This window comes from Tenebrio molitor, chromosome 6 (assembly GCF_963966145.1).
Source record: "Tenebrio molitor chromosome 6, icTenMoli1.1, whole genome shotgun sequence".
Classification (NCBI taxonomy): domain Eukaryota; kingdom Metazoa; phylum Arthropoda; class Insecta; order Coleoptera; family Tenebrionidae; genus Tenebrio; species Tenebrio molitor.
The window spans coordinates 15,674,553-15,687,806 of NC_091051.1; the positions used below are offsets into that span (position 1 = coordinate 15,674,553).

The window sequence follows — 13,254 nt, forward strand, 5'->3', positions numbered from 1 at the left end:
GAACCAAATTAATCTTTATTCTTTCCTGAAATATCACAAAACATGCAGATAACTAACATTCTACTTTTCCGTGTAGGATTCACCGAAACCGTTTACTTTCATGTTTCCATACCTCTCTTCCATATAAACGTCCTCTGCTCATCTTAAAAGAAGAGAAAAGAAATCAAAAACATGATTTATAAATAAAATTCAAATATGTGCATGATATCAAAAATCTTTGACAGTGTCACTGTCTGTCACAGTTGTATTTGTTGAAATGATTTTTTGGAAATAGTTACTTTATATTTAAATTTTAATGATGGACGAAACATGTGCTGCAAAAGTAGAGGCCACGACCGAAGACCAACCGAAACCGTGAGTTATACATTTTATTACCCAGAAGAAAAATAAAAATAATCAAATGAGCAGAAGACTTTCCATATGCATTATGTTCATTTTTAACTTTCTTCAACTATAAAATGATTTGGCAATCTATATTTTAACACTTTTGTCCCAAATATTCAATGATTTTGATTGCTCTGCAAGCATTTTATCTTACAGAAAATTAACGTAGGACCTACCTATGTTAAAATGTTTTGAATATAGCACAAATTAATAATATGCGCATACGCGTAGGGTTATCAACAATGATAATTATAAATGTAAAGTGAATAATAAATGCTTATTGTCAAAGTAAGGGTGTTGATGTCATTAATTTTATTGACAGGAATATGTTTATAAAACATACGTTCTGATGTTATTTAACTGATAAAAATGTTTCGCTATACGATAAACAGGTTTAATTATAACACAATAAGGTATGTCCTTTTATATTATATGAATAAATTACATTATCAACACAATTTCACAGAAAAAAAAATATAATTCATTGTTATTGTACCTCCAAATGGCAAATGTGTTATCTAATAATTACCTACCAAGTTTCACGTAGGTAAACGAAACCCTGTTATCGAAATTATCATCGTTTTCACCTTTAACATATTGTTTTTTGCATAAACAAAGATTTAATGTTTAAATGAATGGTTAATATTTGAGCCTGTCACCTTTTGCGCCCTGTTTGAAATTTTTGAGTAAATGTCAATGTCACAAAATTGACAGTTACCTACTCTGATTTTTCTTTAGGACAAATACACTAACCTAACATTTTTTTTTAATAAAAATTATGAAGAATAAAAATGTTAAATATTTATATGTTCAAAAAAATGTGGTCACCGTGTATAGAGTGAGAAAGGGGAGAATGCGTGAACGAACGAACGTAATCATCTAGGAAGGTGGAGCTTGTTGACCTTTAATCATTTGGAGGGCATATCTCAATATTGTTTTTTCAAAGTATAAAATCGCCGGTTAATCTGCGAACTTCAGTCCGATTTTCCGTACCTATAAAAAGTGAAGTACGTTACTTGTAATCAGTGTAGTATACCGAATTGTCGCCAAACGTTTTCCTCTTTTTTGCAGAAAGTGCAGCTGCACGATGGCCCGAAAATTCGTAGTCGGTGGCAACTGGAAGATGAACGGGGACAAGAAACAAATCAACGAAATCATCGGCTTTCTGAAAAGCGGCCCCCTCAATCAAGACACAGAAGTTGTAGTTGGTGTGCCAGCAATCTACCTAGAGCTTGTTCGAACATGTGTACCAGCAAGTATTGGAGTGGCCGCTCAGAACTGTTACAAAGTCCCAAAAGGGGCATTCACTGGGGAAATTTCGCCAGCCATGATCAAAGACGTTGGTGCAGATTGGGTAATCTTGGGTCATTCAGAGCGTCGCCAGATTTTTGGTGAATCAGATGAGTTGATTGCTGAAAAGGTGTGTCATGCATTAAAGTCAGGCTTGAAAGTTATTGCCTGTATTGGAGAAACTTTGGAGGAGAGAGAAGCGGGGAAAACTGAAGAAGTAGTCTTCAGACAAACTAAAGCTATTGCTGCCAAAGTTAATGACTGGTAATTATGGTCCACTATGTTGTAAAATTATGATTTGAGAAGAGGTTTTAGGTCAAATGTTGTCATTGCTTATGAGCCTGTTTGGGCTATTGGTACTGGTAAGACTGCTACTCCTCAACAAGCTCAAGATGTTCATAAAGCCTTGAGACAGTGGATTTGTGAGAACATTGATGCTAAAGTTGGAAATAGTATCAGAATCCAATATGGAGGTTCAGTGACTGCCGCTAACTGCAAAGAATTAGCTTCCCAACCTGACATAGATGGGTTCTTGGTGGGAGGTGCTTCCCTTAAACCTGAATTTGTAAATATTGTTAATGCCAAGCAATAAAACTCGTTACTATAATTGTAAAAGAGTGTATCATTATTTCAACTTGATTGTGTAGATGAAATATAGAAATAAGACTGAAACTGTTGTTATGGACATTTATTACATATTCTTAATCCTTAAACTTAAAATGAGAGGTTCAAATTTAACTATTTTAACAGTTACTGAATTATAAAAATATGTACACAAACTATATTTTAATTAGTTAAGGAAATGCATAAATGTGTGTGCATAAATATACTGTAACCATAGATTGCACATGATAACCTCCTTTTTGATCATGTGTTATAATTTGAATAATCTAACTAAGTATTTACAAGAATTCTTCACACCAATCTTTCAAGCACTGCCAACAATCTGCTGATTGTTTGGAATTTGCTTGGCAAGTGTCCTTCATCCACTCTTGAAATAATTCTTGGTTTTTCTTCAGTACTAAAAACTGACCCAACACTACGTACGCCTGTAATTTACAATACACATTAGTAGCAATTGTTAAAAAAAAAACAACAAATCCTAACCTTATCAAAACCTGCTGAGCTAAGACGTTTACCCAAAACTTCACCTACGCCTGCCAAATCTGTGACAGGCTTATCTCCCATAGGCTCCGCAATAAAATTGCGATGTTTTTGCGAAGTACTAGACATCGTCGAATTATTTAACACACTTTTTCACAACTATGACTCAACGAGCGTCTCTTTTAAAATTCCCCTTTTCCAAGCACGACCGACATTTGCGCAGTGTCACCAACTGAAAGTAATTATATGTAATCTTTACAGTGTAGTTAACTTAGTTTGCTGAAAATTAAACGTAACAATCTTTTCAGAAGAAAGATTTTATTTGTTGGTAAATGTTCGAAACTGGAAAATAATTTAATTTAGCATATTTAGGGACCAATATCATGAACACAGGCGAGAAATCGGTTGGCACTATTGTCATTGAAGATCTCAAAAATTGTTCATTAAATCTGTGGCGGAAAAAGTAGGTAAGTCGAAAATGTTAATTTTTCAGGGCAACGATTCAAAATTCCACATAATTCCTAAAATCCTGTAATTAAATAGAAACTTCTTTCTACCTGTACTTGCTTTCAATATAAGTAAATTTTAAACTGAAAATCTATGCCCGTTTGCACCACATATCGGTTTAATAAATATTAACTAATGTAGTATTAAATTTAATAAATACTTAAATAATTATATTGTTGCACCATCACAAAATGAACGACTATTAACTAATATTTTAGTAAATAATTTTTTAATTCGAAAAGGTGCCTATATAGTGACATTTTTTTGCGTCATATATTTACAATTTGGGTGGTATATTTCAAATTTCGACAATGGAAGCATCAAAAAAACGAAAACCTGGGGCAAATTTTTCCCCTTTTGAAAAAAGCACTCTTTTAAACTTGGTGCATAAATATAAAAATATTGTTTCCAACAATAAAACCGATGCAGTTGCGGTTGAAGAAAAGGAAAAATGTTGGAAGAGAATTACAGAAGAATTCAATTTTGAATCCCCTAATGATATTTTACCATTAGGGGATTCAAAATTGAATTCTTCTCAAGACTCAAGAAACTCTTCGAAGACTTTTCCTTAACGTAGTCCAAACTACAAGAAAAATTGCGGCTGTCGAAAGACGAGAACAGTAAGGAAGTAAATAAATTTAAACATGTTTGTTTCGTTAATCGAAATCTTTTATAGAATGTAAATTCATCCATATCGTGAAAATGAGCAGATCTAACACAGCACAAACGAGGAAACCCGATATCGATAATTTCTAATATGTATATCGAAATCATCTTCAAATATATCAACGTCATCAAATAATAAATTCATTGTGGATAAATTAGATTTACGTAATTTATTATACTGTCTTATACGTCAACTTATATTTTAATACTAATTCAAATAACTAAATTTGGCTATTTAAATTTAATAATAATTAAATTGTTTTTAAGGTGCGGTGCAACATAAAATGAAATTTTAAACAATGTTAAAAATTAATAACCTTTTAAGTAATATTAAATAGTGTGGTGCAACTGGGCATGAATTATTTAACTCCATGATTTATTATTAAGGTGTAAACATCGTTCTCATTTTTGAAATTATTTGACTTACCTACTTTTTACGACCGCCACAGATATTGTCACTACGGAAAAGACCGTGATTTATCTCTTATCAGTCTTATCACGATAAAACATTTTTTTGTTTGTTTCTTGTATTGTTTTTCCTGTTTTCTGCTTTTTCAAAATATCATAGGAAATATAAAAATGTGGAATAATAAAAGAATATTGCCATATATTTACTTAAAGGTACGTAACAGTCTCGAGTATAAATGTTTTTTAAAATATTATTTACATAAATATATTTATAAATGATTAGGCACAACGTGATACATTTCAACAATTATTTCCATGGTAAGTGGAAAAGCAATTTAAGTAATTCTTTTGGTAAAAATAAATAATTAAAAAATATAATAAACTCCTTATTCAACGCAAGTCTTCTCTACCTCTGTAAATTGTCACATTTCTGTAACATACACGTAATAAAAAAAGATAAAAACGACAATAATTCCACAAAAAATCAAGCCTCTGACCTGTTTGTTACACATTAAACAAATTACACAAAAATAAAATTAGAAATACTCTTAATAGAAATGTCACAGCTACAGATTCCTTCAGAAAATCCGTTACGTATATAACGAAAATTACTTATACCTCTCTTCGCACCCACCGAAAATTAGGACGACGCCACCGGCGAGGGCGGCGGAGGTAACGGGTTAAAATAGGTCGATGACCTAGAGCTTGGCGACGGCGGACAGCTTTCGCTGTGACAATGAGATCTTGGTGTTGGAGGAGGCGGATACGGTCCTCCATCGTATCTACTCCTCGTTGGATAATTGCAGTCGCTCTCGTCACAAACGTCCGTCGAACAGGGAGTAGGCGGGGGCGGCTGATTGATCGACTTGTAATGTCTGTAGGGGCGGTACCTCGACGAAGGGCTGCTCCCTCGAGTCGTCGCCGGACTCGGGGGCGGATTCAGCGGTTCGCGCGGGTAACACGTCAAACTTGACTCGTTCGTGGAGCTGGAAGCTCCGGTGATGTGATTCCGGTCATAACTCGTGTCGCTTCCGGTCACCATCGACATTCTGACCACATCCGGAATCCCCTTACGGATTTTTATCTGGGGCTTCGGATGCATTGGACTCAACGAGTCCTCGGACTGGTCGTGCACTTCGGCGTTTCCTCGTTTCTTGAGCAGACAATAAATGGCGCCGCTGAATATCAGCGACACCATCGAGATACCCAAGATGGCCCAGGTCAGGGTGTGCGAGGAAGGTTTTAACTTCCTGGGCATGCTGCAGAGACTGGGGTGTTCATCGGAACCGTCGAGACACTGATCGACCTTATCGCAAACCAAGCTTAGAGGCAAACATTTGCGACTGTTCGGACATTGGAAACCGTCTCTGCAGCACGCTTCTTCGTCGGAGTTGTCTGCGCAGTGCGAGATTCCATCGCAAGCATTCGACAGACTGATGCAAGACCCGTCTTTGCACCGGAACTGGTCTTTCAAACACTCGGGACAATTTAATTCATCCGAACCGTCGAAACAATCTTTCTGCCTGTCGCACCTCCACGAGATGGGTATGCAGTTCTCTTGATCGGCGGGAACTGCCACGCATGTAAACCTGTCGGGACCACAGTTTTGCAGTGCCGCACATGTCCGTTTGTCCTCTTTTAAAACGTTTCCTTTGGGACATGCGCACACAGAATTTGTGCCGTTCAAAATGCACAAATGTGAACACTTTTTCTGGGAACAGGAGTGGGTGTCGTTAGGTGTGGTGACAGATATGATGTCGACGATGTGCGACGCTTGCAAGGACAAAGCCGAACTGAAAGTGCCAGAATCCAAGTCCACTCTTTGGAGTTGCGACGATTCGCGGTCTATCCAGTACAATCTACCGGAGAGGACCGTCAGCTGTGTTATCCTGGTGTGGCTCTCGTTGACAAGAACATGCCTGTTGAAAAAATTCGTTCCAATCATAATAAACTTCCGTGATCTAATGATACTTACGGACTGGCTCCTTCAATGTTACTCATATAAATGCTCTGTCCTTGAGTCCAAACGATAATGTCGTTTTCTGGATCCACGGCAATCGCAGAGATGTCGGCGTCTTTTGTTATGGCCAAACGATGCGAACCGTCTAACCTGGTCCTCACGAGTTGTCGCGCGGGCCCCACGTCCGTGTAGAAAAGCAATCTATAATGACAATGTCAAAACATCGTTTTTTTTTCAGTACATAAATACCTTTTTGTCGGGTGTATGGCCAAGTGTCTAGGTTTCTCGTTTTCGTTCTGGACCACAACTCCAAACGGAATACTATCCGGTACAGTGTCATTGTTTAAACGAGTTACGTTGATGACATCTTGCGAGACGCAAGTCCAGAATAGTAAGCGACCGATTGGGTCGATTGCTAGGTCGAAAGGTTGGAGTTCTTTCACACCGTGTACCACAGTCATCATTTTACCACCGGTGACGTCGGCTCGTTTGATCGATTGTGCTTTACCTTCAATCTACAATTCCAAAAATTTAGATATGACCCACAACAACATCATTTATCCTAACCCAATACAAAAACTTCTGTACGGGATCAAAATCGATAGCCTTGACTCCCTTGAGTCCTTGAATCGGTAGAACCGCTTCGAGACACCCTGTCGGACTAGGTAATAATCGAACCGTTAGATTTTTCTGACTGTATATCATAAATTGTGATGGAGCTGTCAAAAACAACAAGTACAATTTGGTCACGGACTCAGCTCTACCAACACTTACGTATACATTCGTCTCCGACCAGTTTGTAATGAGTAGGACACCCACACCGGTATTTGACAGGTTCTTCTGGTACGTCAGCCGGTAGGGTCAGACATAAATGACTGCAACCCCCGTTCCCCGTGGCACACTGGTTTGAGGCTCTGTGTTTTGTGTGGTATACTTGAAGGTCTGTAACGTTGTAGCATTGCTTATGAATCACTTGACGATTTGATCCGTCAATTTTGTTCGCTCTCACGATTTCACCTGAAACATGCATTTTTAAAAACACTTGTAACACAATTTTACAAATCAATCTACCAGTGTTGTTGTCGCTCCAATATATAAAATCTTTGTACAACGTCAGTCCTACCGGCTTGTAGATGTTCTCTTTAATGATAACTTTTCCGTCGTTTCCGTCCAAATCTGACGACGAAATTACCGCCGAATTGATCTCAATCCAGTAGAGTCTTCTTCTGTCGTAATCCAATGTCAGATCAGAAGCGTAGCCTTTGGTCGACACCAATTTCCGCACCTTGGACCCGTCCATCGCGGCTTTCTTGATCGACTTCGACGTACCCCATTCGGACCAATACATGTAACTAATTGTTTCCAATTATGTGAGTAACAAATGAGATCATACAATTAGAAAGTACCCGTTAGGTGGATCCAAAACTATACTGTGAGGGTCGTAGACTTCTCCCTCCCACAACAGTGTACTTCTACTGGAGCCCATCAAGCGTGCCACTTCGATCCGGTGAGCGTAAGGATCCGTCCAATAGATATTCAGAGCTAACCAATCAATGGCGATGCCTTCTGGAGAGGCTAATCCCAAATCGACGACTTTCTGAGGGTCCGAACCGTTAATAAAAGCTCGCATTATCACGCGTGAAGCGCTGTCACTCCAGTACACCCTCATCGTGTTTATGTCGTAATCGATGGAACTAAACATCGAACAAAACTAACTTCGGCCTTATGTTTTATTTTATATCATACCTGGCATGGTTAATTCCTGTAACCGGTATGGCCATTTCGTTGTTTTCATTTTCTATTCCGATCATTCCGATTTTGTTGTTTTTGGTGTACAACAAAAACGTGTTGGGTTTGACGCAAGTTCGTCGATCTCTGGTGAGCTCATACCCGAGTTGACAAGCACAAGTTTTCGTTTTATTGTGGCGATAGAAGCACAACTGCGAACAGTCGCCGTTGTTGATGCTGCAGAGATTTGTTCCCGAGGTATTTCCCAACCTGATTGCTTTCAGTCCCATCACGTTCGCCGTTTGATCGAGGATAACTTCTCTGAGGCCACCTAGAACACTCGTTTTAAAATATTGACTAGCTTTGGTGTAATTGCACCTGTGTCTTTGTGGGCCCGCTCGATTGTCCTCCTTTGCCAGTCCGTCCAATACAGAAAATTTTCCATCAGACTAAATCCAAACACGTGCGGGATGTCGTCGCTGATCAAGACCTGCCTGTCGCTGCCGTCCATATTAGAGTGTTCGATTTTATCAGTCTTGGCGTCGCACCAATACAATCTCTCCCTCGCTAAATCCAGCGTGATCCCGTTAGGCCAGCCCAAATGGTCAACGATGATCGCTTTTCTTTCGGAGCCGTCTAAATTGGCTCGCTCCACTTTTGGGTTCTTGTCGCCCCAGTCAGACCAGAACAACCAACCCAGCTCCGGTGCCACCGCGATGGCTCGTGGCTCGATGAGGTTGTCGCTGATTATTACTCTCCTGTATTTTTCCGTAAGTCTGCAGACTTCCACGTGATCCGTGCCCGCATCTGTCCAATAAATGTTCCGCGAAACCCAATCAACCGCGATCCCGTCGGGATGTTGAATTTCGCTGGTGACAACATCTTGCTGGTCTGAGCCGTTCAGTCGAGCCTTCTGAATCTTTTTCACTTCGTCGTCCGACCAATATATGTATTCTTCTACGGGGTCGTAATCTACAGCTATGGTATATTTTACATCGTTAAGAGGTAGTATTTCGTGGGTGTAGTCCGGCGAATCCAGATATATCAAGTAAATATCTGTTCGCCTGGCCAACAACAGTAATTCCTGAGGTCCGTCGGCACAAGTCAGATTATTTTTCAATTTAATCCCGATGGGGCAGGCACAAGTGTAGCCCGGAGGGTTCGGCGACAACAAACACAAGTGTGAACACCCTCCGTTGTTTTTTTCGCACGGATGCGACTGCTTTGGTTGTCTTTGTTTGTCGTACACTCGGATGTACATAGCGACGGCATCTAAATGATGGATCAATTCCTTGGAGACATTCGTGGATCGATCGTAGGAATGTATGGACCTAAGGCACTTCAGTACAAACGAAAACTAAAATCACGTTAATATTACCAAGTTTTCCAGTCGGTCCAAAACAATTTGCTGTCGAACATGGCCATAGCAAATGGATATTCGAAATTTGACTTGACCACTTTAGTCCTTTCGGTGCCCTCGAAAGTCATCACTTCGATAAAGTGCAGGTTGCCGTCGATCCAATAAATTAATTCTGGTTCGTAATCGATGGTGAGGCCGTTTGGCCAGAATATGTGGGTGACTACGATGACTTTTCTGGTAGTGGGGTCGCCGTTCATTCCTGCTCGTTCGATTTTTGGTGTTTCGCCCCAATCGGTCCAAAACATTAAACTACAAATTGGTCTTATTTTAAGTGCTTCCTTTACATTAGTTTGAATTACCCTTTCATGGGGGCCAAGGCGATGGCACGTGGTTGGTCGATGTCAGTCCAATAGAGCACTTTACGGTATAGCCCCCCCATTGTAGCGACTTCGATGCGTTTGGTCTCACTATCCATCCAGTACAATTTGTTTGTGAACCAATCGCACGCAAGTCCCACAGGAGACAAAAGGCCGTTTGTGATCACTTCAACCTAAATTTCGTAAATACATTATACTAAAAGTGAAACATTTCGCAAATGAAAAAGTTGCACAAGTAGTTTTTTTAAAAAGAAACACAAATACAAGAAACTCAACTAAATAAATGTCAAAAAAATAATAAATGCGTTGTGGTGCATTTATATTTGAGAAATATAACACAATCAATTAAGTTATAAGCAATTTATTAACTTAACTAAATTTTTCAATAAGTTAACGGTACAGTGGTGGACAGAAAAAAATAGGACACGTCGAAAAAGCAAGTAAGGTTTTTTCTATAAAATTTAGCAGCTTGACTTTGGCTTTATAATTATGACATTTGTCACACTGATTTGTCAAAAACTGAATTGTCGAATCGAATTTAAAAAAAATCCCACTAATTAACGATATTGTGAAGTGTTTGGTAATTGCTACGGCGGAAGAAGGAATGTCGATCAGACAAATTGCCGACAGATTGCCCAGCGCTAAAAGATTAATAAAAAACGGAATTAATGTGGTTAAAATATGCAACCCAAAATACATTAAAAATTATTAGTACATAGTAACCATGGAAAGAGTACAATTTTAAACAAACTTACATTAGCGAAAAACCATTGTTCTACTTTTTTCTGTCCACGACTGTACAAGTAAAAAAGTTAGAGCTGTATTTATTTACAATTGGTAGTAGAATGGCCGGCAATAAAAACTAGCCATCACTTTTCTGTTACGTTAAAATCCAAATGTGTAATTAATGCTTTAATGACACTGACATTTAAATGATGGCTAACTTTTTTGTCGGCCACTGTACTTAGGTAATTGGTGCGATTCTGTTTTAAAATTTACCCATATTGTTATACAGGTGTCTTAAAATTATCGTATTCCGAGTTCGGGACCTAGTAGGGGACATCCTGTTGACCAAGTAAAAATGTTTAAAAAAAAATTGCTGTCACTTTGAAAAAAATATCAAAGTTGCCAATATTTGTTCAAAAGTACCTGATCAATATTCTAGCTATGTTGTACTTCCCTTTTGAACAAAAATTGGGAAAAACTTTTATTTTTTCGAGATCAAGCTGTTTTTTCAAGAAATGTCTTTTCATTTATATGTATTTTAATATTTTACATAATCATCCTCACCATATCAAAATGAATGTCAACCATTTATATTTTTTATTTGAAGAAAACATGATGAAAAGTTTGAACCTTCAGACCCATATATCTTTGTGAAGACACCCCCCCCCTATATTTTTTATTTTATTTTTTCGAGATTCCTGAGATTTTTCCCTACAGGAGCCCCGACTTCGAATACGTTAATTTTGCGACACCCTGTATAACAAGGTTGTAACTGCTATGATATGAAGCTGTTGATTGGTTTCATCTACGCAAAATCAATGTTGTTCAATAACAATATTACTAAATTATGAATCAGAATCGCACTAATTGACTGACATTATTTCGAAAGTTTCTTTGAACTTCATCATTTTTCAAGCTTGGTTTCTATACTGTTGGTTGACTCATACTGGATCAATTTCGCTTAGTCCATAATATTTAGAAACTACGTATTTTATCGTTATACAATTATTGATTTTTATACATAACCTACAATTTTGTCGCTGTTGATTTCACGTCAAATATCTGTCAGAAGACGTATCCAGTTGCAGTATTGCAAACAGCCGAATAACAAAATACTCTAATTGAATTGCCAACTCACAGTCCTTTTTTTTTAATCACCCGGTATAATCTTGACGTTTTATTGGGTGAATCAGGTTACATTATTATACTTTACACTTTTTTTATTAAACGAATTTTCTCCCGTTATTGTTACCAAGTTGTGGTCATCACAAATATGAGGTACAGGGTTATTCTAAATGATTGTAGTCGAAGTAGGCGTGAAAACCCAATGTAAAATTTGTGGTTGCTGCTCCACATAAAAAAAACATCAAAATGATGTGAATAAGTGAGTACACACGGGAGTTAAATTGGGTGCAAAACAATTCAATATTTCTGGATTCAATCGTTAATTTAACAAAACTAAATAAAAATCTCATCACCGCACTTTTCACGTAAAAAATGACAGTGACAGCGACAAAACTGACAGTTCACATGAAAGCGGCAAAAATGTAATAACATGGACATGGCCTACTTCGACTACAATCATTTAGAATAACCCTGTATTTGAGGGTTTTTTGTGGAAACCGCGGTTTAAACACTAAACTAGACTTGTTCCAATTTTTAATTCTGTGTAATTTAATCTAGTAGGTTTATAAAAAAAATGACAAGTGTTGCAATGTAAATATGGCTGGTTTTACTAATTTAAATAATGAAAAATTAAGACTAAGTTTACCTTATTTTTTGTTTCCAGGCCATCAAACTCAGCACACTGTATGCTTTCGAGTCCATGGTCTGTCCAGCAAATCTTCTTCTGCTCATAATGGTAGTCAATAGCTGGACCTTCAGTAAAATTTTGAACGAGAATAGTAGAGGGGAATTTATTGTTATTATTTCTGGTTGTATTTGTGATCCGAATATCTTTGGTGGTGGAATACAGCAACAACGGATTATTGGTGGATTGTCCTACACAAAATTATCAACGTAAACAATGATCAGACGTTCCTTGTTGAAACTAACCTCGAAATATCTGTATTAAGAATACGTAAGTAAAAAGAATGCAGGCACATCTTTTGGAGAATATCTTCATTTGAATTTGTCTCATTTGTATTTAAACATTCTTTCCCGTCTAATTTTCTACCTTTGTGATATCTACACCATGATTGACGAAAACGAGAGCACTGTCTTGTGAATTTTAAAGCAACAAAAACATTTAATTTTTCTCAGAATATGACGTCATTTTAAATTTTTTCTTACAAATAAAAATAAATCACTCAACAACGTGCAGAAGCCTCCACACAAATGTTGGAGGGCATGATATATGATATAAATGCGTGCAACTGAAGATGTTCACAAGTGGTACTATTAATTAACTGTCTTTCATAATTAAATCATTGTTTTAAATGATGGATAAAGAAATATGAATGAAGAACTACACATATCCTGTTTTTATCTCAATCAGAACAAAGTACAATCACAACCACACAACACAAATACATAAGATCGCCGTAGTTTACAAGTACTGAAGGTCGAAGATAAAAATCAAGCCTCATGATTGGTTGATTTCTTCGAATGCGCTGTCAGATTTAAGCGCGCGAATTTCAAATTTATCTGGCAAAATTTTGTAAAAATATTTAAAAAATAAAAATTGGTTATAATCAGCGGCGGATTACAGATTATTAACATCCTAGGCTAATGTTTGTCAAAGC

General features: G+C 37.5%; 3 protein-coding genes across 6 annotated transcripts; 1 reads left to right on the forward strand and 2 right to left on the reverse strand.

Annotated features, from left to right (window-relative positions):
• Positions 1 to 218: 218 nt before the first annotated feature.
• On the forward strand, positions 219 to 2,346 carry Tpi (triose phosphate isomerase). 3 transcript variants are annotated; one of them, XM_069051742.1, is made up of 3 exons: positions 219 to 354; positions 1,456 to 1,938; positions 1,990 to 2,346. In XM_069051742.1, the coding sequence occupies exons 1-3, from the start codon at positions 296 to 298 to the stop codon at positions 2,264 to 2,266; spliced, it is 819 nt and encodes a 272-aa protein (XP_068907843.1). In that variant the 5' UTR covers positions 219 to 295; the 3' UTR covers positions 2,267 to 2,346. The 3 variants fall into 3 exon arrangements, with proteins under 3 accessions (XP_068907843.1, XP_068907844.1, XP_068907845.1); XM_069051743.1 differs by lacking the exon at positions 219 to 354 and adding an exon at positions 666 to 797; XM_069051744.1 differs by lacking the exon at positions 219 to 354 and adding an exon at positions 1,232 to 1,391.
• A 1-nt stretch (position 2,347) lies between these two features.
• baf (barrier to autointegration factor) lies at positions 2,348 to 4,487 on the reverse strand. 2 transcript variants are annotated; one of them, XM_069051745.1, is made up of 3 exons: positions 4,379 to 4,487; positions 2,782 to 3,010; positions 2,348 to 2,723 (listed from the first exon to the last, which is right to left on the reverse strand). In XM_069051745.1, exons 2-3 carry the CDS (start codon positions 2,905 to 2,907, stop codon positions 2,577 to 2,579), a joined length of 273 nt encoding a protein of 90 aa, XP_068907846.1. In that variant the 5' UTR covers positions 2,908 to 3,010; positions 4,379 to 4,487; the 3' UTR covers positions 2,348 to 2,576. The 2 variants fall into 2 exon arrangements, with proteins under 2 accessions (XP_068907846.1, XP_068907847.1); XM_069051746.1 differs by having other exon boundaries at positions 4,383 to 4,405.
• A 51-nt stretch (positions 4,488 to 4,538) lies between these two features.
• arr (low-density lipoprotein receptor-related protein 6) lies at positions 4,539 to 13,073 on the reverse strand. The gene is made up of 13 exons (XM_069051734.1): positions 12,566 to 13,073; positions 12,282 to 12,511; positions 9,767 to 9,957; positions 9,426 to 9,716; positions 8,426 to 9,378; positions 8,066 to 8,378; positions 7,726 to 8,013; positions 7,391 to 7,671; positions 7,094 to 7,336; positions 6,887 to 7,038; positions 6,569 to 6,834; positions 6,335 to 6,520; positions 4,539 to 6,278 (listed from the first exon to the last, which is right to left on the reverse strand). The coding sequence occupies exons 1-13, from the start codon at positions 12,648 to 12,650 to the stop codon at positions 5,000 to 5,002; spliced, it is 4,758 nt and encodes a 1,585-aa protein (XP_068907835.1). The 5' UTR covers positions 12,651 to 13,073; the 3' UTR covers positions 4,539 to 4,999.
• Between the last annotated feature and the right edge of the window lie 181 nt (positions 13,074 to 13,254).